The sequence below is a fragment of the Phodopus roborovskii genome, unplaced genomic scaffold (assembly GCF_943737965.1).
Source record: "Phodopus roborovskii unplaced genomic scaffold, PHOROB, whole genome shotgun sequence".
Taxonomy (NCBI): Eukaryota; Metazoa; Chordata; class Mammalia; order Rodentia; family Cricetidae; genus Phodopus; species Phodopus roborovskii.
Window position 1 is genome coordinate 5,216,598 of NW_026126602.1, and position 27,040 is coordinate 5,243,637.

General features: G+C 37.1%; 1 protein-coding gene across 1 annotated transcript in view; it reads left to right on the plus strand.

Annotated features, from left to right (window-relative positions):
* Mastl (microtubule associated serine/threonine kinase like) overlaps window positions 1-27,040 on the plus strand; it is a 42,338-nt gene that overhangs the window by 3,733 nt on the left and 11,565 nt on the right. Inside the window, exons 2-9 of the mRNA XM_051205711.1 lie at window positions 7,148-7,285; window positions 12,040-12,179; window positions 13,166-13,254; window positions 16,282-16,388; window positions 16,793-16,934; window positions 19,462-19,634; window positions 21,639-22,754; window positions 23,746-23,884. Coding sequence (XP_051061668.1) covers window positions 7,148-7,285; window positions 12,040-12,179; window positions 13,166-13,254; window positions 16,282-16,388; window positions 16,793-16,934; window positions 19,462-19,634; window positions 21,639-22,754; window positions 23,746-23,884 — 2,044 coding nt within the window. The remainder of the gene's footprint in view (window positions 1-7,147; window positions 7,286-12,039; window positions 12,180-13,165; window positions 13,255-16,281; window positions 16,389-16,792; window positions 16,935-19,461; window positions 19,635-21,638; window positions 22,755-23,745; window positions 23,885-27,040) is intronic.

A 27,040-nucleotide genomic window follows, 5' to 3' on the forward strand; every position in this document is an offset into this window, starting at 1 on the left:
GAGTACATACTGTGTTTGTCTATCTGGCTCTGGCTTACCTTAATCAGGATGATTTTTTTTTTTCTAGTTCCATCTATTTGCCTACAAATTTCATGATGTGATTGTTTTTTACAGCTGAGTAATACTCCATTGTATAAATGTACCACATTTTCTTTACCCATTCTTCAGTTGAGGGCATCTAAGTTGTTTCCGGGTTCTGACTTGTAAAAATAATGCTGTGATGAACATAGTTGAGCAAGTGTCCTTGCATTATGATTGAGCATCCTTTTGGTGTATGCCCAAGAGTGGTATTGCTGGGTCTTGATGTAGCTTGATTCACAGTTTACTGAGAAACCACCATACTGATTTCCACTCCCACCAACAGTGGGGGAGTGTTCCCCTTACTCCACATCCTTTCTAACCTAGGCAGTCATTGGTGTTTTTGATCATAACCATTCTGACAGGTATAAGATGATATCTTAGAGTCATTTAGATTTGCATTTCCCTAATGACTGAAGATGTTGAGCAATACCTTAAATGTCTTTCAGCCATTTGAGATTCTTCTGTTCAGAACTCTCTTTTTAGATCTGTACCCCATTTTTTTAATTGGATTATTTGATATTTTGATGTCTAGTTTCTTGAGTTCTTTATATATTTTGGAGATCAGCCCTCTGTCAGATGTGGGGTTAGAAGGTCTTTTCCCATTATGTAGGCTGCCATTTTGTCTTATTTACCATGTCCTTTGTTTTACAGAAACTTCTCAGTTTCAGGAGGTCCCATTTATATTTGTTGCTCTCAGTGTCTATGCTACTGGTATTATATGCAGAAAATGGTCTCCTGTGCCTATGCATGCAAGGCTATTTCTCACTTTCTTTTCTACCAGGTTCAGTATGGTTGAATTTATGTTGAAGTCTTTGATTCCACTTGGACTTGAGTTTTGTTCATGGTGAAAGATATGGATCTCTTTGCATCCAGTAATGCCAGCACCATTTGCTGAAGGTGCTTTCTTTTTTTTCATTGTACAATTTTGGCCACTTTGTCAAAAATTGAGTGTTCATAGGTGTGTGGATTAATGTCAGAGTCTTCAATTCGATCCCATTGATTGTCTGTTTTTATGCCAATACCAAGCTGCTTTTATTACTATAGAACTTGAAATCAGGGATGGTGATACCTCCAGAAGTCCCTTTATTGTTCAAGATTGTTTTGACTATCCTGGGTTGTTTTTCCATATAAAGATGAATATTGTTCTTTCAAGGTCTGAAGAATTGTGCTGGGATTTTGATGGGGATTGCATTGAATGTTGATCCTGCATATCCAAGAGCATGGGAGATCTTTCCATATTCTGATATCTTCTTCAGTTTCATTCTTCAAAGACTTAAAGTTATTGTCATACAGCTCTTTCACTTGTTTAGTTAAAGTTACCCCAAGATATTTTAGATTATTTGTGGCTATTGTAAAAGGTGAGGTTTATCTGATTTATTTCTCAGCCCCATTTATTATTTGTATATAGGAGGGCTACTGATTGTTTTAAGTTAATCTTGTATCCCGATATGTTACTGAAGGTGTTTATCAGCTGTAGGAGTTCCTGGGTAGAATTTTGGGGGTTACTCATGTATATTATCATACCATCTGCAAATAGTGAAGTTTGACTTCTTCCTTCCCAATTTGTATCCATTTGATCTCCTTTTGTTGTCTTATTGCTCTAGCTAGAATTTCAAGTACTGTATTGAATAGATATTGAGAGAGTTCACAGCTTGTCTTGTTCCTGATTTTAGTGGAATTGCTTTGAGTTTCTCTTCATTTAGTTTGATGTTGGCTGCTGGCTTGCTGTATTGCTTTTATTATGTTTAGGTATGTTCCCTGTATCCCTGATCTCTCCAAGACCTTTATCATGAAGAGGTGTTGGTTTTGTGGAAGGCTTTTTCAGTGTCTAATGAGATAATCTTTTGATTTTTTTTTTCTTTCAGTTTGTTTATGTGATGGATTACATTAACAGATTTTTGTATGTTGAACCATCCCTGCATCTCTGGGATAAATCCTACTTGATCATGGTGGATGATTTTTCTGATGTGTTCTTGGATTCAGTTTGCCAGTATTTTATTATTTTTGCATCGATGTTCATGAGGGAGATTGGTCTGTAGTTCTCTTTCTTTGTTATTGTGTAGTTTGGATAACTGTTGCCTCTTAAAAAGGAGTTACGCAATATTCCTTCTGTTTCTATTGTGTGGAACAATTTGAGAAGTGTTGATAGGCTACTGCACTAAAACCGTATGGGCCTGGGTTTTTTTTCATTGGGAGATTTTTAATGATAGCTTCTATTTCTTTAAGGGTAATAAGTCTATTTAAATTGTTTATCTGATCTTGGTATCTGGTATCTCTCCAGAAAATTGTACATTTCTTTTAGATTTTCCGATTTTATGGACTCCCTTTCATTTCTGATTTTGTTAATTTGGATATTCTCTCTCTGACTTTTGGTTAATTTAGATAAGAGTTTGTCTGTCTTGTTGATTTTCTTAAAAAAAAAAAAAATGATTCTTTATATTGTTCTCTTTTGTTTCTGTAGTATTGATTTCAGCCCTCAATGTGATTATTTCCCATCATCTACTCCTGGGTGAGTTTGCTTCTTTTTGTTCTAGAGCTTTCAGGTGTGCTGTTAAGTCCCTAGGGTGGGATGTCTCCAAATTCTCAATGTAGGCACTTAGTGCTATGAACTTTCCTCTTAGCACTGCTTTCATTGTGTCCCATAAGTTTGGGTATGTTGTGCCTTCATTTTCATTGAATTTTAGGAAGTCTTTAATTCTTTCATTATTCCTTCCTTGACCCAGTGGTGATTCAGATGAGCGTTATTCAGTTTCCATGAATTCGTAGGCTTTCTGCAACTAGTGTTGTGCATTCTAATTAAGACATTGTAATTCATTAAGATACAAGGGATTATTCCTTTTTTTTTTTTCTTTTTTTTTTTTATCTATTGAGATTTGTTTTGTGACCAAGTATGTGGTCAGTTTTAGAGAAGATTCCATGGGGTGCTGAGAACAAGGTAAATTATTTTGTGCTTGAGAGGAATGTTCTATAGATGTCTGTTAAGCCCATTTGAGTCAAAACATATGTTAGTTCCCTTATTTCTCTTTTAAGCTTCTGTCTGTCAGACCTGTCCAGTGGTGAGAGTAGGGTATTGAAGTCTCCCACTATTAGTGTGTGGGGTTTGATGTGTGGTTTAAGCTTTAGTAATGTTTCTTTTACAAATCTTGGTGCCCTAGTATTTGGGGCATAAATGTTCAGAATTGAGACTTCATTTTTATGGACTTTTCCTACAACAAATATGAAATGTCCTTCTTATCTCATTTGACTACTTTTAGTTTGAAGTCTAATTTGTTATATATTAGGATAGCTATTTTAGACCAGCTTGTTTCTTAGGTGCATTTGATTGGAAACTCTTTTCCCAACATTTTACTCTGAGGTAATGTCTGTCTTTGAAGTTGAGGTGTGTTCTTGTATGCAGCAGTGGGATGGACCCTGTTTTTGTGTCCATTCTATTAGCCTGTGTCTTTTAGATATTAATGACCAATGATTGTTAATTCCTGGGTGGTGGTGGTTTTGTGTGTGTGTCCTTTCTTTGGGATTTGCTGGTAGGAGATTATCTATTTCCTTTGTTTTCATGGTTGCAGCTTACTTCCTTTGGTTGGAATTTTCCTTCTAGTACTTTCTTTTCTGTAGGGTTGGATTAAGCAATAGGTATTGTTTAAATCTGGTTTTGTCATGGAATATCTTGTTTTCTCCATCTATAGTGATTGAAAGTTTTGCAGAGTATAGTAGTCTGGGCTGGCATCTGGTGTCACTTTCGTATCTACCAAATGTCTGTCCAGGACATTCTGGCTTTCAGAGTCTTCATGGAGAAGTTGGGTGTTACTCTGATAGGTCTGCTTTTATATATCACTTGGCCTTTTTTCTCGGCATCTTTTAATATTCTTTCTTTACTCTGTATGTTTAGTGTTTTGATTATTTTTGGGTCTAGGTCTTGCAATGTTGGGGGACAGACCACCAAAGCCTATTAAACCAGAAGCAAGCTTTATTCCAGAAAAAGAAAAAGAAAGTCACGGAGGGGCACAAAAGCTTATCAGCTAGCTGAGACCACAGCCAGAGTTCTAGCTTCTGAAACTGTAGCAATGGGGGCTGGTTTGGGGCCTCTTATATAAAATCAATCACCTGGTGTGGGTCAAAGAGCTTTTACAACCCAGAGGTCAGTCTTAAAATTACATTACGTTTTAAGTTTTGCAACTTTTGGTTATAGGATGTTAACTTAGGATTCTTGAGAAAGCCTGTGGCTGACACAGCTGCTTTTCACTGTCTCTGAAAGAATGCAAGCAAAAGCAAGCAAAAGAGTCACATAGGAGGACAGTTAAAAATTAAGGGAATGCAATGCAGAGGGTCCCATAGAGGCAACAGTTAGAAGCTAATCTTTATCTGCTATATCTGCCTAACTGGGAAGCTGGGAGGTGGGAGGTTAAAAGTTTACCTCTGTACACAGTGGCTGCCCCAGGATGCCTGCTCTTGAGTCATAAAGTGGTTGTTAAAGGTTAACAGTGACTACCATCTTTATTTTTTCCCCCAAACGTGTTTCCCCAATATATACAATTTTATATTTTTATTTTCCTGGACCCTTCATTTCTATATTCCTATTTCTGGACCCTTCAATTATTATGTGGTGAGGGGACTTTTTGCTGTTGTTGTTGTTTGGTCCAGTCTATGTAAGCTTTTTGTATCTTCATAGGCATGCCCTTCTTTAGGTTAAGAACGTTTTCTTGGGACTGGAGAGATGGCTCAACAGTTAAGAGCACTGGCCGTTCTTCCAGTGGACCAGGGTTCAATTCTCAGCACCCACATGGCAGCTCACAGCTGTCTGTAACTCCAGTTCTGGAGGATCTGACTCCCTCACACAGACATACATGGAGGCAAGATACCAATGTACATAAAGTAAATCTTTAAAAGGAAGGAAGGAAGGAAAGTTTTCTTCTATGATTTTGTTGAATATATTTTCTGTACCTTTGAGCTAGTATTCTTTTTCTATCCCTATTATTCTTAGGTTTGGGCTTTTCGTGGTGTCCCAGATTTCCTGGATATATTGTGTTAAGATTTTGTTGGAATTAAGGTTTTCTTTGATCGATGAATCTATTTCCTCCATTGTATCTTCAATGCCTGAGATTCTCTCTTCCATCTCTTGCATTCTATTGGTAATGCTTACATCTGCAGTCCCTGTTCCCAGATTTTTCCGTTTACAGAATTCCCACAGTTTGTGTGGAGGGGGAGAGGGTGTTGTTGTTTTGGTTTGGGTTGGGTTTGGGTTGGGATTTGGTTTTGTTTTTTGAGACAGGGATTCCCTGTGTAGCTTTGGGAGCCTGTCCTGGAACTTGCTCTGTAGACCAGGCTGGACTTGAACTCAAAAGATCCACCCACCTCTGTCTCCCAAGTGCTGGGATTAAAGACGTGCACCACCACTGCCTGGCCCAGTTTGTTTTCTTTATTGCCTCTGTTTCAGTGTCAAGTCTTGAACTGTTTCCATCACCTGTTTGGTTGATATTTTTTTTTTTTCTTGGCTAAAGTGATTTATTGATTTCTTCCAACTTTTTGTTTGTCTTTTCCTCCATTTCTTTAAGGAAATTTTTCATTTCCTCTTTAAGGGTCTCTATCATCTTCATAAAGTTATTTTTAAGGTTGTTTTCTTCTGCTTCATCTGTGTTGGGGTGTTCAGTCTTGCTGTTGTAGAACCACCAAGTTCTGGGGCTGCCTATTGCTCTTTCTATTGTTGGATGTATTCTTATAGTGCTGTTTATCCATCTGGGTTTGGAGTAATTATAGATTCAGGTGTTGATTCTTCCTCCAATCAGGCAGGTGATATCTGTGCCTCTGGAGGAGGCCTCTGCTGGAGCTGCAATGGGTGGGGGAGGGCCATGGGGAATGACCCCAGGGTCCATGGCCTAGAGACCAGGACATTCCAGTAGGAAAAGCAGTTGCTCACCTTTTCCTCCAGTCGGTACTGGTAGAGCCTGTTCCTCCAGGGCCTCGGCTGACCAGCTCCAGTTTAATCTGCAGGGTCAATGGAAGTCCCATCCCTTCCTTGGAGGCTCTTGGGGATCTGGAATGGAGGACATGAGTGGTGTGGTCCTCAGTGCTCTCAGTTAGGCAGAGGTCTCCCAGTCCCCAACCCTGGTTATTGAATGGGACTATTAGGAATATTATTATTATTATTATTTAAGAACACAAATAATTTATTGTCTTTTTTTTCCCTCCCTGAGCCAGGGTTTCTCTGTGTAGCCCTGGCTGTCCTGGAACTCACTCTGTAGACCAGGCTGGCCTCGAATTTAGAGATCCACCTCTGTCTCCCAAGAGCTGGGATTAAAGGTGTGTGTCACTACCACTCAGCTTCTCTCCCTCACCCCAGATAGAGTTCTTCTGTGTAACCACTTTTGATGTCCTGGAACTCCCTCTGTAGACAATGCTGGCCTTGAACTCACAGAGATCCACCTGTCTCTGCCTTCTGAGTGCTGGGATGAAAGGCGTGTGCCACCACCTCTCATTCTATTTATGTGTATGCAAGGATCCCATTACAGATGGTTGGGATTCCCCATGTGGTTGGTGGGAATTCCTTAGGACCTCTGGAGGAGCAGCCAGTGCTCTTTTTGTACTTTTTTTTCATTTTTATTTTTTTATTCATTTTACATTCCAACCACAATGCCCCTCCCACCCTACCCCCATCACCTCCTCCCACACCTCCTCACCTCCCCCCTAGTCTACTCCTCCTCACATCCATGAGGAATCAACATAGTCTGGTACAATAGGTTGGGGCAGGAACATTATTATCTTTTGACCTTGTTATAATAAAGCTTTCCTACAAACATACAGATTAATCAGGAAGTGTTTAATTCTTTTCTTGAGAACATGATCCTTTCAATGTTTAATCCCAAGTCAAGCAGTGATTTCTTAAAAATGTTTTCTTCTTTCTTTGTTTTAGCACCTGAGATATTTTCTGGCAGGTTCCTAATATTAGTCAAATCTAAATGACATCTATAAATTGTATCTTTCTTGGTGTTTTTATGATGATAACTTTGAAACTTCTGAATACTTTGTAATAAGTAAGAGGGAAAATTGCCTGTTGTCATGTTGTCTATTATAGGTTGTTAAAAAAGCAGACATGATCAATAAAAATATGACTCATCAGGTACAAGCTGAGAGAGATGCACTGGCACTGAGCAAAAGCCCTTTCGTTGTGCATCTGTATTACTCTCTGCAGTCAGCAAGCAATGTCTACTTGGTGAGTAAACAGCTTTATACTCTGTGTTAACTCTACAGTCACAAAACCCAGTGATCTAAGACCCATTAGCATATTTGCATTTAAATTATGCTCTCCTACTTACAAGTTTAATGACCCTGACCAACTTAAATATTGTTTTAGTGAGAGTTTTCCAAAGAAAAAGAACCAATGGGATGTGTTTGTATACATGTAGAGACAAAAAAGAGCTATTTGTTTTTAAGGAATCTGATCATTCAACTCTTAATTGGTTGGCAAATCAAACTACAAGGTAGATTGTTACTCTAGAGACTGATGAAGGATTAATGCTGCCATTTGAAGGCAGACTTCCCTTCACATTTAGGATTTTAGCCTTTCCTCCTGTTAATAGCCTTCAACTGATTGTTTGAAGGCTCTTGACATTATGGGGAAATATGTGCTTTATCAAAGTCTACTGATTTAAATGTTAACCTCATCTAAAGAATAGTTGAGTTATAAAAATGGTAACTGTTCTAAAAACTGATGATTTATTCTACTTACAATCTTTAATAAAACCTGCAAGTATATTTAGCTGGTGTTAAGTGTGGTACAAAAATCTAATAACATAATCAGGAATTTAGGGAGGAAGGTTTTATAGCATAGTGCTGAATGCTCTTATTATGTCAAGATGAATTTACAAACAAGGCATTTTTGTTGTCTTTTTATTTTTTAACAAGCCACCGTTCAAATATGGTAAACAGAACCATGCAGTAAATCCTACCTGTTTTCTCTAATGGCAGCAGCATCTTTTTGACAACATAGAATTCCATTATTTAATCATGAATTTGGTCATTTCTTTGATGAATATGTTGTTGATGAAATTGTTTCAGGTCTTTGTCTGGTTCTGTTTTCTTTAGTCAAGGAAATTTCCATATTGGGCTGTAATGAGATCCACTGGTGAAGCTGACACCTGGTGATGCTAGGGAAGTAATTTTGGTGTGAGGATGCTAGTTTGTCTGGGAACGCTAAGCTCCAAAGCAAAGCTAAAAGCTATGTAAGATGATACGGGTCTATAATCTCAGCACTTGGAAGGCAGAAGCAAGAACACTGTAAGTTCTAGGCAAGTCTGAGCTATATCGAAGACACCCTGAGAGAGAGGGGGGGGGACAATAAGGTCAAGGAGAGCACCTTCACATATGTCTAAGTTCTAAAATAGTGTAAAATAGCATTCTGTTCTTCAGGTGATTCACTGTAAGAAAAAGAATACCTAATAGAAGAGACCACTGTGACCCATGACCAATTCTGGCTGTTATGAGCTAAGAAAAGCATATGCTTTTTTTTTTTTTTAAGCCCTGGGTTCAGTTCCCCAGTACCAAATATATTGGTTATGGTGTTATGAATATGCATTTAATCCCAGCCCTAAAGAGGTAGAGGCAGGAGGATTAGGCATTCAAGCAACTTTGAAGCCACCCTAGATATAGAAGGCTTTGCTTGCCTTCTATATAAAAAATTTAAAGACTATTTTTGAAAATTGGGATAGCTCAGTGGGTAGAGTTCTTGCTGCACACCCATGAGAGGACCTGAGTTCAAATTCCTAGAGCCTATAATAATCTGAATGTGATCATAGATGTCCCTGTAATACCAGAGCTATAGGGTCACTCACAAAAACACAAATATCCCTGACACTTGCTGCCCACCAAGCTAGCTCTAGATTCAGAGAGAGACCTTGTCACAGAGAAAAGGACAGGGATAGAATAGTATTCCTAATGCCCTCTGGCCCCTATGAACATACATGTATACCACACAACATCAAAAAAAAAAAAAGGCTTTTTCTGATACTTGAAAATTACAGTGAAATTTGAATTTTAGTCAGTAAGTAAAGTTTTATTGGAACCTAACCACATCTTTTTGTTTGTTACCCACATCTTCAGCAGTGTTAAAATAACAAAGTGAAATAGTTGCAATAGAATCTCACAAAGCCCAAAGTGTGTGTGTATATATGTATGTGTATATATTATATTGTATTGTATTATATTATATTATATTATATTATACCCTTGAATGCTACATCCAAAGAAGGTGGGAAGGTTGCCTTGTTAATAACAGGGACCAGATACCAGATGTTTCCAGGATGTCAGCATCTTGCTTCAAGAATTGAAGAAACACACACAAATAGCAGTTTTATTCAAAGGCACAGTGAATATGCAGTTTAGATAGCTAAAGAAGAATAGCAGACACTGAGAAATTTGCTCCAAAGCACCTGGTGTTGCCTGGGGCTTCCAGAAGGAAGAGGAAGATTTAATTTCTAGGGGAAGGGTATGGGTAGTTTTCTGTTTGATTGATAATCTTAGGATATGTAAACTTTTGCCTACCGTACATATCCTTTCCTGTGATGCATCTGATTTTAATTATATGTATGCCAACTTATGCATAGGCATAAGGTCATAAATGGGGATTTTCCCTTAGAAGTCGGTGTTTAGAACATGGATTGTCTTACTGGACCAGTGGAAACTGGACTAGCCCACCACCTCTGATTTCAGGATAAGTTTGAAGATATGTTTGGCCACAAATGAAGAGCTCATAAGGATTGCTAGGGAGGTATAGGTCAGGGTGACCTAACTGCTTTGTTTGGAAAGGGGCTGTACATCCAGCTAAATCCAGATAGGGCTCAAACCAGACATGATCCCTGGTTGGTTAGCTATATATGTGCTTGTCTGCCTCTACTTAATCCTTTGATTCTTCCTGAGGCCTCTAAATGCCTTCATAGCATCCTGTTTTACATGTGTGTATTTAACTTGTTGGTAACCAGTAGCTTCCAATCCTATTAAAACAGTAGGTGAATGGTAGGTGTAATTATTCAACATAATAGCTTTTTGTTCTCACTCTAGAAATGCTGTAATAATTAAGCAGCTCTAATATTTTTATTTCTTTATTTGTTTGTTTTTGGTTTATTGTTTATATGTGGTACTGAGGCCCAAACCCAGGGCTCTACACATGCTAGGACTATTTTTGTTTAATCTATACATTTGATGACAAATATCTCTTACCTATCCAACTTTATTACTGGTTTAAATCTTGGTACTCAAAATGTGGTTCATAGACCAACAATGGCAACACTGTCTAGGGGCTTATTAGAGATCCAGATTACTGGAGCTCAGTGGTAAATGCTTGTCTAAGAACCACAAGACCCAGGAATTAGTCCCCAGGTATGGGAGCTGGGGGGCGGGGAGCAGGGGGAGAGCAAAAAGAAAACAGAAACTCAAACTCAATTATTAGTCTCATCTGGCAGCCTTCTCCAAAAAGGACTGTATCACTTCTATACTTATGCCAAATATTCATAATATGAATCGAATCATAAGGAAATAATCTAGTAGCCCCTAATTTCCTTCTATAAACACACCTATTTTCTTCAACATTGTTTTTATCATGGAAGATGCATGCTGAAAATTTGCTTCAGATTACAGGCACCTAGAGTTAAACATGAAGTGAATGGGGAGTGGGTTGGGGAACTATAAAGGACAATATTGAGATGGTCATAGCAATATAAAAATACTACATATTGGAATTTTATTGCTGTGTTCTTATGTAAGGGTGTCTTATTCAGAACGAGCCTGTAGTCTCAGATTTGAGAGGTAAAGGCAGGAGGATTGCGAACCTAGGCCAGCCAAGTGTACAGAGGAATACTGTCTCAAAACAGAAGCTTCATGTACAGTTCATTAGCTTCTAAACTTAATATCAAATTAGTCAGCAAAAAGTAATGTACTAGCCAGGTACAGTGGTGTGCTTGTGATTGATTGTAGCTATGAAAGAAATGAAGGCAAAAGAGTCTACGGAACCCAGGAGTTCAAGACTAGTCTGAACAGCATATTAAGACTCCCCATCTCAAAAGAAATATTACATACTAAAGTAAAATTACATATTAAGACCAGGTTTGCTGAGGTTATTGTAATTTTTAAATTAAAAAGCTTAATCTAAACAAAAACATATTAATGTACAATAATTATATTAATTTATTCAAGTATAGATGTTAATATATATCTTAGGGTTTCTAATGAAACAGCATACCCAAAAGCAACTTAGGGAAGAAAGGGTCTTTATTGGCTTATATGTCCTGAGTCACAATCCACTAAAGGAAGCAGAAGACTGGAGATAGGAGCTGAACCAGAGGCCATGAAGAAATGCTACTTACTGCCTTGCTCCTCATGGGCTTGCTCAGCCTGCTTTCTTACAGCATCCAGGACCACCAGCCCACAGGTGGAACCCCCCAGTGGGCTGTGTCCTTCCATCAATCACTAATTAAGAAAATGCCCTACAGACTTGCCTACAGCCCTCACTCCTCTCAAATGACTTTAGTTTGTATCAAGTTGACATAAAAAAAACTAGCTAGCATAATACATAATAGTAATGCTAAAATATATATGTGGAAAAGAAGAAGAAGCCAAAACTGGCCCAAGCTAAAAAATTTATGAACTGAGATGTTGACAAATGGGAAGTAATTCTAATAGCCTTTGAAGTTTTGCATAACTCTGGTTTTTGTTCAAACTGACCAGTTCAGTTTTAACCAGAAAAATAATATGAAAAGCCAGGATTGGTGATATATGCCTATCATCCCAGTACTTAGAAAGCTGAAGCAGAAAAATGAAAAGTTCAGTGCAATGAGTGATACCAAATATGTATGTATGTATATATGTATATATATGTTTTATTTTGTAACTGTTCTAAAAAATAAAACTCTAACCCCCCCCCAAACACTATATATTTCAAATATATTGTTTATAAAGTATATTCTCTCTTGGTAGGTAATGGAATATCTTATAGGTGGAGATGTCAAGTCTCTCCTACATATATATGGTTATTTTGATGAAGAGATGGCTATAAAATATATTTCTGAAGTAGCATTGGCTTTAGACTACCTGCATAGACATGGAATCATCCATAGGTAAGACTGACTTTTCTGTACATTATTATTTAAAATGTATTATGTTTGAATCTTTAATAGATGCAAAAACTTCTTGCTCCTATTTCTAGTTTGCCTACATCTCAGTTGTAATATTCATTTAAAGAGTACATTGGCTCTAATTTAATCTCCCTATATTTTTTAAATGTTGCTTTGAACATAAACATGATTTTTTTTAAAGATTTATTTATTATGTATACAATGTTCTACCTGCATGTATGCCTCCAGGCCAGAAGAGGACACCAGATCTCATTATAGATAGTTGTGAGCCACCATGTGATTGCTGGGAATTGAACTCAGGACCTTTGTAAGAGCAGCCTGTACTCTTAACCTCTGAGCTCTCTCTCTCCACCCCCTAAACATGACACCTTAATATGAAGAATATTAATAATCTCTTTCTACTCCCATACGATATACAAAAGTAACAAACAGACTTTGTGGTCTCAGCTGATATGCACACCCTTCTCTGGTCAGAGAAAGGTTTAATGGCTCTGCTCTGTTGAAACTTAACCATACTGGCGGGCAGTGGTGGCACATGCCTTTAAATCCCAGCACTTGGGAGGCAGAGGCAGGAGGATCTCTGTGAGTTAGAGGCCAGCCTGGTCTACAGAGCTAGTTCCAGGACAACTAGGGCTGTTATACCGAGAAACCCTGTCTCAAAAAACAAAAAGGAAAAACTTTACCATACCTTGCTTTAAAGGGGTGGATATAAATTTGAACTGGCTGGTGGATAAGATATCCAAAAATGATGCCAAACAGAATCTAGTTTGAAACATACAAATTTTTTGTAGATTCTGATATGTAATAAGATAGTTTTGAGAGCTGTTTTCTGGACTTTTTGAAGCCACTCATAAGAACTTCTATTTTAAAGGAATAAATAGGTTTCCTCTTGTAACTCCCCCCACCCCATCTGGTATTTTAACATCAAAACTACTTTTTCAGTTTCTATTTTCCTTTTGTATGTTCAGGGATTTGAAACCAGATAATATGCTTATTTCCAATGAGGGTCATATTAAGCTGACGGATTTTGGCCTTTCCAAAGTCACTCTGAATAGAGGTAAGAATAATGGCAGGTAAGTGCCAACTTCAGACATTCTATTTCATTAACTTAAGTTTTTCTTGTTAATTTACATTAGATAAAATGTGATGGTTAGCCGGGTGATGGTGGCACACACCTCTAATCCCAGCACTCAGGAGGCAGAGGCAGGTGAATCTCTATGAGTTTGAGACCAGGCTGGTGTACAAAAGCTAGTTCCAGGACAGCCTCCAAAGTCACAGAGAAACCCTGTCTTGAAAACAAACAAACAAACAACAACAAAAATGTGATGGCTATTCTGTGATATGCTAGAATGTAATGTTTTCCCCCATTAAAGGGGCCTTGGCATCTGTGGCAGAATGTTTGCTTAACTGGATCCGATCCTAGTCAAAATACTACAAAAAAAAAAAAAAAAAAAAAAAAAGGAGACGACAACAAAGAAAATGATCATTCTCTTGAAAGGTCCATAAAACACCTTAGATCTTTAAAATGGAATAAGCAGCTGCTATTGTTTTTGTCCTTGCTGAAACAGGATGAAGAGTTAAGCATACACAAAATGACTAAACTGTAATGATGCAGAGCTGATTCTTCAGATACAAATACATCCTGTTACCACCAAGACCTTGGTAGATACAATTCATTTACATGTATGGAAATAAGTTCATTTTTAAGTAGTAATTTTTAAAATGCTCATATAAAAAACAACAAATTAACCATTTACACTATTAATACCACAAAGGAATACTGATCCATGAACAAAACTATAAGAGTAAAGCACACTGTTTTCCTAAAGAGGTTATATATTGCCTTAGTACTTTCAAAAGAAAAATTGTCTATGTTTTAAGAAAACAAAAGATTTTAATTTTATCTGATTTTTATGTGGAGCTTTTTTAGAAGAAGAGGGTATCTATAATAACAAAGGGTTTATTTATGTAGACTAGGTTGACCTCAAAGATGCTATGAAGCCTAAAATAACCATGAGCACTTGCCTACACCTCACAAGTGCTGGGATTATAGACATATGCCACTGTATCTGGTTTTGATGTTTTGATTTCTCAATACTAGAAACTGAACTCAGGCCTGTTGTATGCTAAGCAAACATTCTGACACTAAACTAAATTCCTAGCTATTGATCTTATATTTTAGGATTTATTCTAAAGCAATGAGTCTAGAGAACAAAATATAAGTGAATAAAATGATTTGCAGTACCATTGTATAATAAATTGAAGCAAGACATTACTTAATCTCATCACAGAATCATGGAAAGATGATAAAATTACCGTCTTGGAAGTAGAGTGGAATCTCTATTAAGTATAGAAGGGGCTGGGCAGTGGTGGCACACCCCTTTAATTCCAGCACTTGGGAGGCAGAGGCAGGAGGAGGATCTGTGAGTTGGAGGCCAGCCTGGTCTCCAGAGTGAGTTCCAGGACAGCCAGGACTGAGATGGCTCAGCAGTTAAGAGCACTTGCTCCAGAGAACCATAATTCAGTTCTAAGCACTGGCTTCAGGCGGCTCACAGCAGCTTGTAATCCAGCTCCAGGGTATCTGATGCCCTCTTCTGGTCTCCACAAGTGCACACATATATTTGGGCTTACATACACACAAACACACATGTATATATAAGTAAAAATAAAATTTTTTTAAAAAAACAGTATAGAGAAGGAAGAGAGAGAATTGGGAAGATCTGAAATTAATGCTGGGGGAGCGGAAGTAAGAAGAACAAAGTGTAACAATACAATGTATGAAAATACTGTGATGAAATCAAGTCCTTTGTGTGCTAACCTAAAGGCTTAAAAAATAAAACCAAATGAAAACTGAAAGCTAAAGAAGAGAGTGCTACACATGGCTGTGAGACAGGATGCTTGCGCATGTGTAGGGGCCCTAGATTTGCCCCCAGCAACACAGACACAAACCAAAAGGTAGAATATTTTTGGTTTTGCTTTTGGATTCTTTTTATTATTGTGTATATGTGGAGGCATGTGTGGCATGTGTGGAGGTCAGAGGACAACTTTGTGGAATGAGTTCTGTTTTCCCACCTTTACTTACATTCCAGGAATCAAACCTCAGGTCACCAGGCTTAGGGCTTAAATGCCTTTACCACTGAGCCATCTCACTAGCCCTTGTTTTTTGGACTTTTGAGGCATGTTGTTCTTCTATGGCACTGACTAGCCTGGGATTCACTATATAGACCAGGCTAGCCTTGAACTTGTGACGATCCTCCTGTCTCTGCCTCTGCCTCCTGAGCACCGGGATATAGTATTGTATACAGCATGTACGGCTGGATATAACTGTGAATGGTAATTCTTCCCCAGAAGTCCCCTAGCACCCTCTGGTACTATGAGGGCTAGTCAGCAGAGAGGAACCTCCTAGTTCAATTTTATTGTAGTTTGTCTATAGTATACAATGAGGGAGTGTAGTGCTCTCAGCAGTTCTTACAATCTCATTTTGATGAATAGCCAACAACAGTGGCAAATGCTTGTATTGCAATGACTGAAAATTAGTGTCCAAGTGTTTTTTAAAAATCTGATAGAATTCTGGGTTATTGTGCTGAATTCTACCTATTCTACAAGACTGTTGTAGAAAACTTTTTTTCCAGTCCTGACGCTAGAACCCAGGACCTTATGCAAGCTCTGCTGGGCAAGACACTGTACCACTGAGCTATATCTCTACCTCTCAAACTTTTGATGATTTCAATTAGTTAATTAGTTTTAAATGTTACCTTTGCATTTCAGAAAGTTCTCTGCATATGTGTATCCTACACCATAACATAGAAAGAGAGGCAAATGCTAGGTGGTAGTGGCAGCAAATGCCTTTAATCCCAGCACTAAGAAGGCAGAGGCAGGTGGATCTCTGTATTTTCAAGGCCAGCCTGGTCTACAAAGTGAGTTCTAGGACAGCCAGGGCTACATGAAGAGAAACCCTGTCCTGAAACCCCAAAAAAAGAGAGAAAAAGAAAGAGAGGCAAATTTTAGAACATGTAATTATTGATATAGTCATTGGTAAGCAACAGTTTTAAATATATTCATTTATTTTTCTTTGCATATTTAGATATCAATATGATGGATATTCTTACAACACCATCAATGGCTAAACCTAAGCAAGATTATTCACGAACTCCAGGACAAGTCTTATCTCTCATCAGTTCTTTGGGATTTGTGAGTACTTAATAAGGAAAACCTTTTCATCATCACTATTTAAAATTTTAACCTTCTTTAAGATGAAAATAAAATAGAAACATCAAACATGAGATGACTTTTTTTTGGCAGTTTGGCAGTACTCATGTGGTATAGCATCAGTTTTTATTATTCATCTGAAGATGAACCTCTTAGTATTTGTTTTTAAATTTGCTTTCAGTATTTTTTCTTTTTCAAACATTGTTATCATATGTATGTGTGGGCGTGTGCACCACAGTGCACACATGGAAAACAGAGGACAGCTTACAGAAGTCAGTTCTCTCCTCCATCATGTGGGAGACCCAGGGATTGAAGTCGTGTCATTGGGTGGGAGGCCTTTACCCTCGTCCATCTCACTGGCCCCAAGCAATTTTGCTTTCTAATAGTTCACACCAGTTGGAGAAAAAGATGAAGACTCTGCAACCATGTTTTCAGCCCCTACGTCTGAAGCACCTCAAGGATTAATTTGCCCTATGTCCACAGATCAGAAGGAGCCTACTTCTCATTCTAGCAGACTACTAAAGTCATGTAAGTATAAAAGAGTGTTTTATTCCACTGTGTGCTTTAAAGAACAAAAATATCCCAAATTTTTAAATTCCTAATAGCAATTTAATAACTTAAAAGTGCCAATATCCAAACAGTCTGTGTCACTCCTATATATTATTACATTAACAATGATCACAGTAGATTTTTAAGTCCCACAGAATAAACTGTCTTGCTAATGGTCATATTCAGTTACCTATAATATTGGAATGATGATTGGGTGAATTTCACTATACATGGGTCTATGGAAATTTCATATGAGAAAGATAAAGTTACTGCAGTGTTTGTCTTTATAAACTTATTTCCAAAAGATTTTGAGATAGTTTAAGTTAAAAACTCAAAATAGAGAGTGAGGTTTTCTTATTGTTCATTGTTTTGGGATTTTGTTTGTTTGTTTTGTTTCATTGGTGTTTTGAGACGAATTCTCAATATATTGTCCAGGCTAATGTTGAACTATTAGCCCAGGTTTAAATTTTAGTGTTCTTGCCTCAGCCTCTTGAGTAACTAATGTTACAGGTATGTGTCACCACATCTGGTTTCAAAGAAAAGTATATTTTTCCATTTAAAAGAAAATGCTGGGTAGGGTGGCACACTCCTTTAATTACAGCACCAGAAGCAGGTGGATCTCTGAGTTCAAGGCCAACCTGATCCACCTAGAAGATTTGTATATAAAAAAGTAAGTTAGAGTGAGTCAGTGGTGTCGCACACCTTTATTCTGAGCACTCAGGAGGCAGAGGTAGGTGGATCTATGAGTTTGAGGCCAGCCTGGTATCCAAAGCTACACAGAGAAACCCTGTCTCGAAAAATCAAAAATAAGTAAATGAATAAATAAATAAAGTTAGATTAGATGGGCTTTGAAATTCCCTTCCTAATAATATTTACTATGTTATAAAATTGTAATTTCCTGGAGTTTAATGTCATGTTCATCTTTTGGAGAAAGAAAACGGTTTTTATGTGTGTGTGCGCGCGCGTGTACATCTACTTTTGCTGTGATAAAACACCATGGCCAAGGCAGCTTAACAAAAGTGTTTAAGAGTTTAGAATTCTAGAGATTTAGAGGTCATCATGGCAGAGCTAGGACACAGGTAGGTAGCTTGAGCAACAGTTGAGAAATCACATCTTTATCCACAAACAAGAAGCTGAGAACATACTGGGAATGTCTTTTGAAACCTTAGTCTGCCATTGTGATACACCTCCTCCTTTAAGACTACATCTAATCCTTCCCAAACACTTGTACTAACTGGGAACCAACTAATCAAGATGAGCTTATGCAGGCCATTCTCATTCAAGACACCACAATATGCACTTTTATAGACATATAAAAGCACAACTGTCTCTTGTCTAATTGAAAGTGAAATGAGGACTTTAATTCTGCCTGCAAAACTACTTGAAAAAGCCAGGCATGATGGTGTACTTTTATAATCCCAGAACTAAGGAGACAGAGACAGGGATCCCTTGGGCCTAGGCCTGTGAGAGACCTTAACCTAAAAAACAAAGTGGAAGCTGGAGATAGCTTAGCAGTTAAGGGCACTGGCTGCTTTTCCAGAGGATCTAGCTTCAATTCCCAGTACCCACATGGCAGCTCACAACTGTCTATAAGTTCAGTTTCAGAGTATCTAACACACTTTTTGGCCTTCACAGGTACTAGGCATGCACAGGGCACACAGACACACATGTAAGCAAAATACATACATACATATATAATATATATGTATAATATATATAAATTAATTAAAATACATAAAATGATGATGCATGGTGCCTGAGAAGCTGCCCCAGACTGATCTCTGGCCTCTAATTCGAATGAACACACACATAAACAAAGCTAAGGAGCAACCATTTCTAACCATATTTATGTAGGATGAAGGAGCAAGCATACTCTGTGCTGTCTTCTTGCCGTACTCTCTGATAGTCAGTTTCCTATCATGTGGGTTATCAGATCATAGTAACAGATCCCTTGTAGAAGTGTAAGTGTGAAGCTCATTGGTAGAATTTCTTTTATGGTCATGGGTACAATCCCAAGCACTGCAAAAAAGAAAGCAAATGCCTATGGCTTTCTGTAATTCACTGATGAGCATGATAAATTATAACATCTCCAGTGCTACTACAGTTTTAATTAATTATAAGTTGAGCTGGGTAAATCTAGTAACATTCTAAACTTACAGCGTATCTCAATAATGCATACCAGTAAGTGCTCTGTCATCAATAACTCTAAAATAAATCATATATAGCTCAAAGTAAATTCTTTCTAATTGTATTTTAATTTTCTTATCCTGGCTTTTATTTTAAAATATAAAGGGATTTTGTTTTGTTCTAAGCTTTGGAGCAAGCATTGCCTACGTGAATTTATAAATCTGAACATAGTAAGTTTCATATCAGATACATCACCATCCTTGTGGACTAGATAATGTTTATAGAGAATAGTTATAATATGCAATACAATTACCTGGAAAGAGTTTTCACAAAGTAATAGCTGTGAAAATAAACAAGTATTTTCTTTTTTTTCCTTCAGACCTTGAAAGACTTGCATCCAATCCAGAAATACCTGTGAAATGCCTGACTTCCAATCTGCTCCAGTGCAGGAAAAGACTGGGTACCTCAAGCACTAGTAGTCAGTCTCATACTTTCGTGTCCAGTGTGGAGTCAGAATGCCACAGCAGTCCCAAATGGGAACAAGACTGCCAGGTCAGGAGGGAATCTATGTAAGCCAAAGCTAATGTACACGTGAAACTGATGATAGCAACACTGTGCCTTTCCATATAAAAAGAAATGGCATTTGTTACATGGGCATGGTTGAAGTATTATTGAAAAACAAAAACAAAAAAAAAAAACCTCTTAATTTTTCTGGATATCCTATCAAATTCTTTTAATTTCATTTCTTATTCAGTTGTGGTATTAGTCTTGCTTAACATTTGATGAGTGATTAAAGTATTGTATTGTAGTAAACCCATAGAACGTGTTTGGCTTCCTGGCAGACTTTAAATTCCTTTTATGATAAAGACATGGTTTGTTTGTTTGTTGTTTGTTTACCTACATAATTTTAAAGCTAATACTATCTCCTGTACTATTTGGCTTCCTCCTGACTGACTTTTTAATTTCCTCCTGTGATAAAAACATGGGTGTTTGTTGTTTGTTTACCTACATAATTTTAAAGCTCATAATATCTCCTACCCTATTTCCTACCAATTTTTCATTTAATGGAATGGAGACTTCAGAAATAACTTTTTTATACCATAAAATTAATAGGAATGTGTCCTTAAAAGTGTCTATTCCAGGGTGGGTATTATCCAAGTGGATGGGTGTTCTTTAAATTATTATACTTAACATATATTGTTTTTGCTTTTTCTATAAAGTTACTAGTGCTAGTAAGTACAAAAGGCGATAGGAACTTAGATGTAAAATTACAGTTAAGTTCGCTTCCATAGAAAGTTGATAAAATCAAATAAGTTTTTAATAAAGTAATTTAGGTTATATTCGCTTATTTTCAGAATCCGATTTTCCTCATTGTGGTTGGATATTTGTGTTTTTAAAGCAAAGTCAAACATAAATAAAGCAAGATACCTGGGTCTTATTTTTTTCTTTTTAGACTTATTATAGATACATATGTTGTACCATAAACAGATTCCTACTCCTAGAACTCTCATTTCATCTCTTTCATATTGTAGAGATCATAATATACACCTTTCTGTGTATAGCTTCACTTTCTTCCCACTTAGTTCTATACTGAGGAATGCAGTAGTGAGAATATAGAAGTTTATGTATAGTAGAACGGTTATGATCATATGGGTGATAATGAACCCTATGGGACCCTCTGATAACATTACACTGATTCCTAGGTTCGTCAATTTCTGTACCAGAAAAACAGTGAATTGTAATCCAGAAATTTTCTTAGAACTAAGTATTCCTCACTATTAAATAATGGTAGTTATTAAGTTTGGTGTTTACACATTAAAAATACACACTGTTAAGAGTGGCACTGTATCTTTGTGGTAGAGCACATGTTTTGCATGATTCTAGGTTCAGTTCCCAGTAATGTCAGGAAGGGAAACAAAAAGGCAGTATTAGAGATTGCTTAATATTCATGCTAAAAAAGTATTCTTATAAAAATCCTAGTCACCATCTACCATCAGTTAAGCCTGAGATACATGAAACTGTCCCCAAAAAAATAAAAGCATTTTGTTTCTATACAGTGTTAATTGATCTTTTTGATAATTTTATTTTTGTTTTTTTGGCAAGTAGTCTACCGCTGAGTTATATCCTCAACAATGGATTTTAATTCCTAGGGATTTCTGGTTTTATTTTATTGTTTATATAGTGATACATGTTTACAATAAGTATTTTTGGCCTCTATATTTTCAGTGACTAGATTTTAACTCTTGCATTTTACAATTTTAAACAGAGTCACCATACTTCTATTGCAAAACAGATAATATACTCTATAATATAGCCCTACCCTTAATCTAAATATCTACCCTTTATCTAAATATATTTTGTTAATTTTTGTTTAATATGTACTATATTATACTATAATTTTTTAATTCTCTATTATAATTCTTCTGTTTCATTTAAAAACAAAAAAAGGTAGCATACTAGTTCATTAGATTACTTCTCTCAGGTAAGTGATCATAGATTAGAAGCTTTTAAAGAATCTAAGGTTTATAACTAAAAATAGCATTTTCCTCCTCTTAGGAAAGTACCAAGTCATCGGGCTGCAAGATGATGAGCTGGAATGCAGTTGAAAAGCTTTATGCAAAATCTACAAATGCTATTGAGACAAAAACAGATCTTGAATTAGCACTTTCTCCCATTCATGACAGCAGTACCATTCCTGCCATTGGAAGCAACCATGTGAACCTCCCTAGAAAATGCTTTTCTGAGGACATCTCTTGGGAAACAAAAGAACTAGATAAAAATAATGAGAACATGACCATTGACATGAAACAGTCTATTTTCCATCAATCTAAGCAGTGGGCTATAAAATCTAGTGGTATGTCTGAAGAACACCTTGGTAAAAGAAGTTATAAAAGAAATTTCCAATTGGTTGACTCTAGTCCTTGTCGGGAAATTATACAAAGTAAGAAAAACTGTATAGAATATAAGCATAGTAAGGAAATGATCGATTGCTATGCAAATCAAAATACAGGCATGACAGCTGAAGTCCAGAATCTTAGGCTGTCAGGATACAGAAGTCAGCAAAATGACTGTGCTAATAAGGAGAACATTGTCACCTATTTTACTGATAAACAAACCCCAGAAGAATTACATATACCAATGATAGCAAAAAACCTAATGTCTGAATTAGATGAAGATTGTGAGATGACTAGTAAAAAAGACTGCCTAAATTCTAATTTCCTATATTCTGATGAGGATAGAGCTCCTCAAACTGTCTGTGTGGATTCAGATTCATCTTTTCCTGGAATTTCTATGATGGAAAGTTCACTAGAAATTCAGTCCTCAGAACCAGATAAAAGCAACAAAGAATGCTCTTTTGAAGAATCAAAGATTGAAGATGTATTATCAAAGTACCAAGAAAACTCCTTGCCAAAAGATGATTGGCATACTTCTATCCAAGATAATAGCCAAATGTTAGCTCCTTCTTCAAGGGTGTTGAAACCATTAACCTCTAAAACAAATGTCGTAGCTTTTCGAAGCTTTAACAGTCATATTAATGCATCCAATAATTCAGAACCATCCAAGATGAGCGTAAGTTCTTTAGAAGCTATGGACATTTCCTATGATTTCCATGGCTCATATCCCATGGCTGTGACCCCTACTAAAAAAGGAAGATCCTGTATGTCACATCAGGTATATTACAGTTTGTTAGCACTTTAGTCTTTGGATGTTAGAGTAATAACCTAAAACAGACACTTGCTCTCAGCTAGGTTATATAGTATTAATTATACAGTTTTATTCTGTTGAAAGTTTTTCATGTATAAATGTAAAGTTGATAGTAGTGAATATTAACAGTTGAATAACTGTGCTTTTCTAAGAAAATATTTGTTTTCACTGATCTTAGCAGTACTTTAAAATATGAAGTTGAAGTTTATCTTATTCTCCAACAGCACATATATTTTAATTATTTGCCTTTATTTTCTGTACTTGTATAAATCAAAAATTCCATTTCTTTTATTCCTTTAAAATGGCATTATAAAAATATTAAGCTCCAAATTTAGGTTGTAAGATTTGTGATTTAAGGGCTTAGATGTCCTTTAACTTCAGACCCTATTTTCCCACCGCCTGTAAAAGATAAAAGCCCCACAAACCTGTTTCAAAAAGTTGTTGTTAAGTAACGATTACCTTAAAACCTTTTAAGTACCACTTAGTGTAAGAGGAGACAGATGCTTATCTTACATGATATCTTAATAATTCAATCATTTGCCAGCCATAGCTTTTCTTATTCTTTGTATCAATCTAGGCTGTCAAGAAACTTTTCTTAGAATACCTTGGGAGGCTAAAGCAGGGGGATTGTGGGTTTGAGGTCAGTGTGGGCTATGTAGTCAAACTATCTCAAAAGAAAAGAAAAAAATTTTAATGCTTTTTATTTTTAGTATTTTTAAATGCTTTTCTTTTATAGTTATATCTTATTGAAATAATTGATGTCATCTGAACTATTGAATTTTATTATATATAAGGACATTTTAATAATTATATCTAGTATGAGTCTATTTTCAAATCCCTGATCAAGGATTTGAATACATCTTTTATACCTAAAGGTTTTTTGTTGTTTTTGCTTCAGTGCTTTTGTTCATCTAGAAGAAATTATTTGTTGTGTCTTGAACTCTTCTTGAATTAGCAGACTCCAAATCAGCTCAAATTGGGAACATCATACAGAACTCCAAAGAGTGTGAGAAGAGGGGCAGCCCCAGTGGATGACAGACGAATTCTAGGAACTCCAGATTACCTGGCACCTGAGCTCTTACTGGGTACAGCCCACGGTAAGTTACACATTAAGTGTCTTGGATTTTGAATTTTTACCAATGGGCTTTTACATGAAATTGTTTTAAATTTCTTTGACATCTGTGTTCAACCCCTGGAACCCACATGGTTCCTCTACTCCCACAAATTGTTCTTTAACAAACACACTATGGCATTTTTTTTTTTTTGTTGGTTGAGACTGGGGTTTTTGTAGGGGACTCCTGCACAGCAGGGTGCTCCCTTCCAGACCCCAGATTAGGTACAAACCACACCTGAACACCTGTTGTTTTTTTTTTTTTTTTTCCTACTTTATTAAACAGGAAAGAAAAGTTAAAGTGGTAGCTTTCTGACTCTGACAAAAAACAGCAGCAAATGACCTTGCAGGTATAGTTTTAAGAGAAGGAAATGGATAGGTCTGTGTTAGAATGGGCTAGCATGGGAGATAAAGGATGAGGGACAAGGGAACGGAAGCAGGGATATTTGTCCTGGAGAGACAAATGACTGCCTCTGGATAGAGAAGAGAGAGACTTAGTACATGGGCAAATGGTGGTTTGTAAAGGTAAAATGGGAAACCCTATGTTAGGTTGAGATGTTTAAGTTTAATTGGTCATGTTAATTAGGTGAACGAAAGGGGGCTTCCCATTGCTAGGCGTTGGTGGTCAGCCTCAGGAGGAGGAAGTTGCCAAATAAGGTAGCAGACCTTCCTGGCCAGCTTTAGGAATATAATCTAATGGTTTTTAGCAAGGCAGAGGGAATGGGGAGAAGGGCAAGGCCTGCCAGAGCCACATGTTCTGGTGGGCTATTTAAAAAAAAAAAAAAAAAAAAAAAAAAAAGGAATGCATGGCTTCTCTATGCCATGTAACATTTAAAGTGGGAAAAGGAAATAAAAAAAGAAACAACATGGGACTAGGGAGATAGATAGCTCATTTAGTACAGTATTTGTCATGTAAGCATGAGGACCTAAGTTCAGATTCCACAAGGGTACCCTCATAAAAATGAGCAGTGAAGTGGGGGTGACGATGGGATGGTGGCCATTGCCTATAGTCTCAGCACTGAGAGACAGACAGGAGAAGGATCCTGGAGTCTTCCTAGCCTGCCAGTCTTAAATCAGTGAGTTCTAGGTTTAGCCAGCATTTTGGAGCATTTCCCTATTTCAAAAAATAAGACTGATAGAAGACAGCTTTCATGAACCTTTGGCCTCCACATGTGTGACACCCCACACACACACACACACACACACACACACACACACACATGCATATATCACAACATACACAGTTTTAAAAAAAAAAAAAATTCTTGGGTGTAGGGGAATCATCACTGTAGGACATGTAGCCATTTCTGTTGTGTTTGTTTACTCTGTGGGCTGGAGATCAGAACCAAGGCTTAAAGATACCCCAGGCAAGAGCTATGGCACTGAGCAGCATCCACAGCTCTACTGGATTGCCTTTGAGTCTCATTGATCCAGGGAAGTCCCACCCTAGTCTGTGCTGAAGTGCTCATGACTTCAAAGTTAGCCCTAAATTCCTGTTCATTCTGCAGAATTTAACCTCATTTTCTGTTTGCCTGGTATTGAGAGAGGCCAGAAAAGGATGTCACATTTCCATAGATCTAGAGTTATATACAGATGGTTCTGAAACACCATGTTGGTACCAGGAATTTAACCCAGGTCCTCTGCAAGAGCAATAAGTTCTCTCTAGCAACTGAACCATCTCTCCAGCTTCCAAGAATAGTTTTCCTGAGTTATGATCTACCCTCTTTATAATTCACAAGGTTGTACAAGCATTACTACAATATTACGATTCATCAGCCTTAAACTATGTATCCATTAGTAGCCACAACCTGTTTTCTCTTGCCCTCTCATACTACCCCAGCCTTAGTCAGACATTAATCTACTTCCAAGCTTGACCTATTCTGGACATTTTATGTAAATAAAGCCATTCTAAACAACAACAAAAATAGCCCTGGTTTATATCCTCACTAGAATGGGTCAGTCAAGAAATGAGCAATCCTTCCTACACAATAGGAAATAGACTTCCCTGCTGTCTCATTGATTGCTTCAGAGTCATGTCTCATGAGCCCTAACTGGATTGAAGGATCTGGGGACTGCTCCTCTAGACATGACTGCCAGTCTCTTCATCAACACTCCCTGGCTTGCTTTTTGGATAAGGGTTCTGCTTTCCTTGCTCCTTGTAGAACTGTGTAGCTCAGTCAATGTGCTGCTTGCCCCATTTTACTGAAATGCCCTTGTGTTCTCAGCACTTTCCAGCTACCCAGTTTACCTGTGTGATTTCTGGTGCTCTCCCACTTTCTCTGATTGCAGGAGAGTCTATTCATTGTTACTCTTTTTGTTGTTGTTATCATTTTTGTTTATTTTTCAAGATAGGGTTTCTCTATAGAACAGCTCTTTGGAGGTTCTGGAACTTGCTCTGTAGACCAGGTTGGTCTTGAACTCAAAGATCTGCCTGCCTCTACCTCCTGAGTGCTGAGATTAAAGGCATGCCACCACCACATTCATTGTTACACTTATTTGTCTCTTTTATCTCAACCCTTCATGTTCAAAGCTGGCTTATAAAAACACCGGTCATAGTGAGTTGTAACCCTGCCCTAATCTAGGACAACCTTGTTTTAACAAAATTAATTATATCTACAAATGATCCAGTACTTATAGTGGAAGGGGTGACAAAATTTAACCCATAATATAAATGCTTCTATATCTTATTTTGTTGTTGTTTTTTATGGAGTTATAGATTTGAACCTAGGCATATACTCTGCACCTGAATGTCAATTACTTCCCTTTTCTTCAAGTTTGTTTTAGCGTTTAGATTTTTGTTTAATTATTTGTTTGTTTTGGAAGGGGAGGCAGGAAGATGGCTTGAGCCTAGCTAGGACTTTAAGATTAGTCTGGGTAATATAATTCAATTCCTGTTCAAAAATAAATAAAAATTTTATTTCAATAAAGGAGCTTTTTAGAAATCAGTTTTAACCAAAAAAAAAAGAAAGAAAAAATAAATTAGTTTTACCCATGCCATAGTTCAAGTGAATATTTCTTATGAAACTGTTAGTTTCTGCTACTAAAAAGAAAAAAACTGGAGGATAGGAAGATGGATCTTCACTTAAAAGTACTTGTTCTCTTCCAGAGGACCCAAGTTCTGTTCCCAACATTGACATACTCA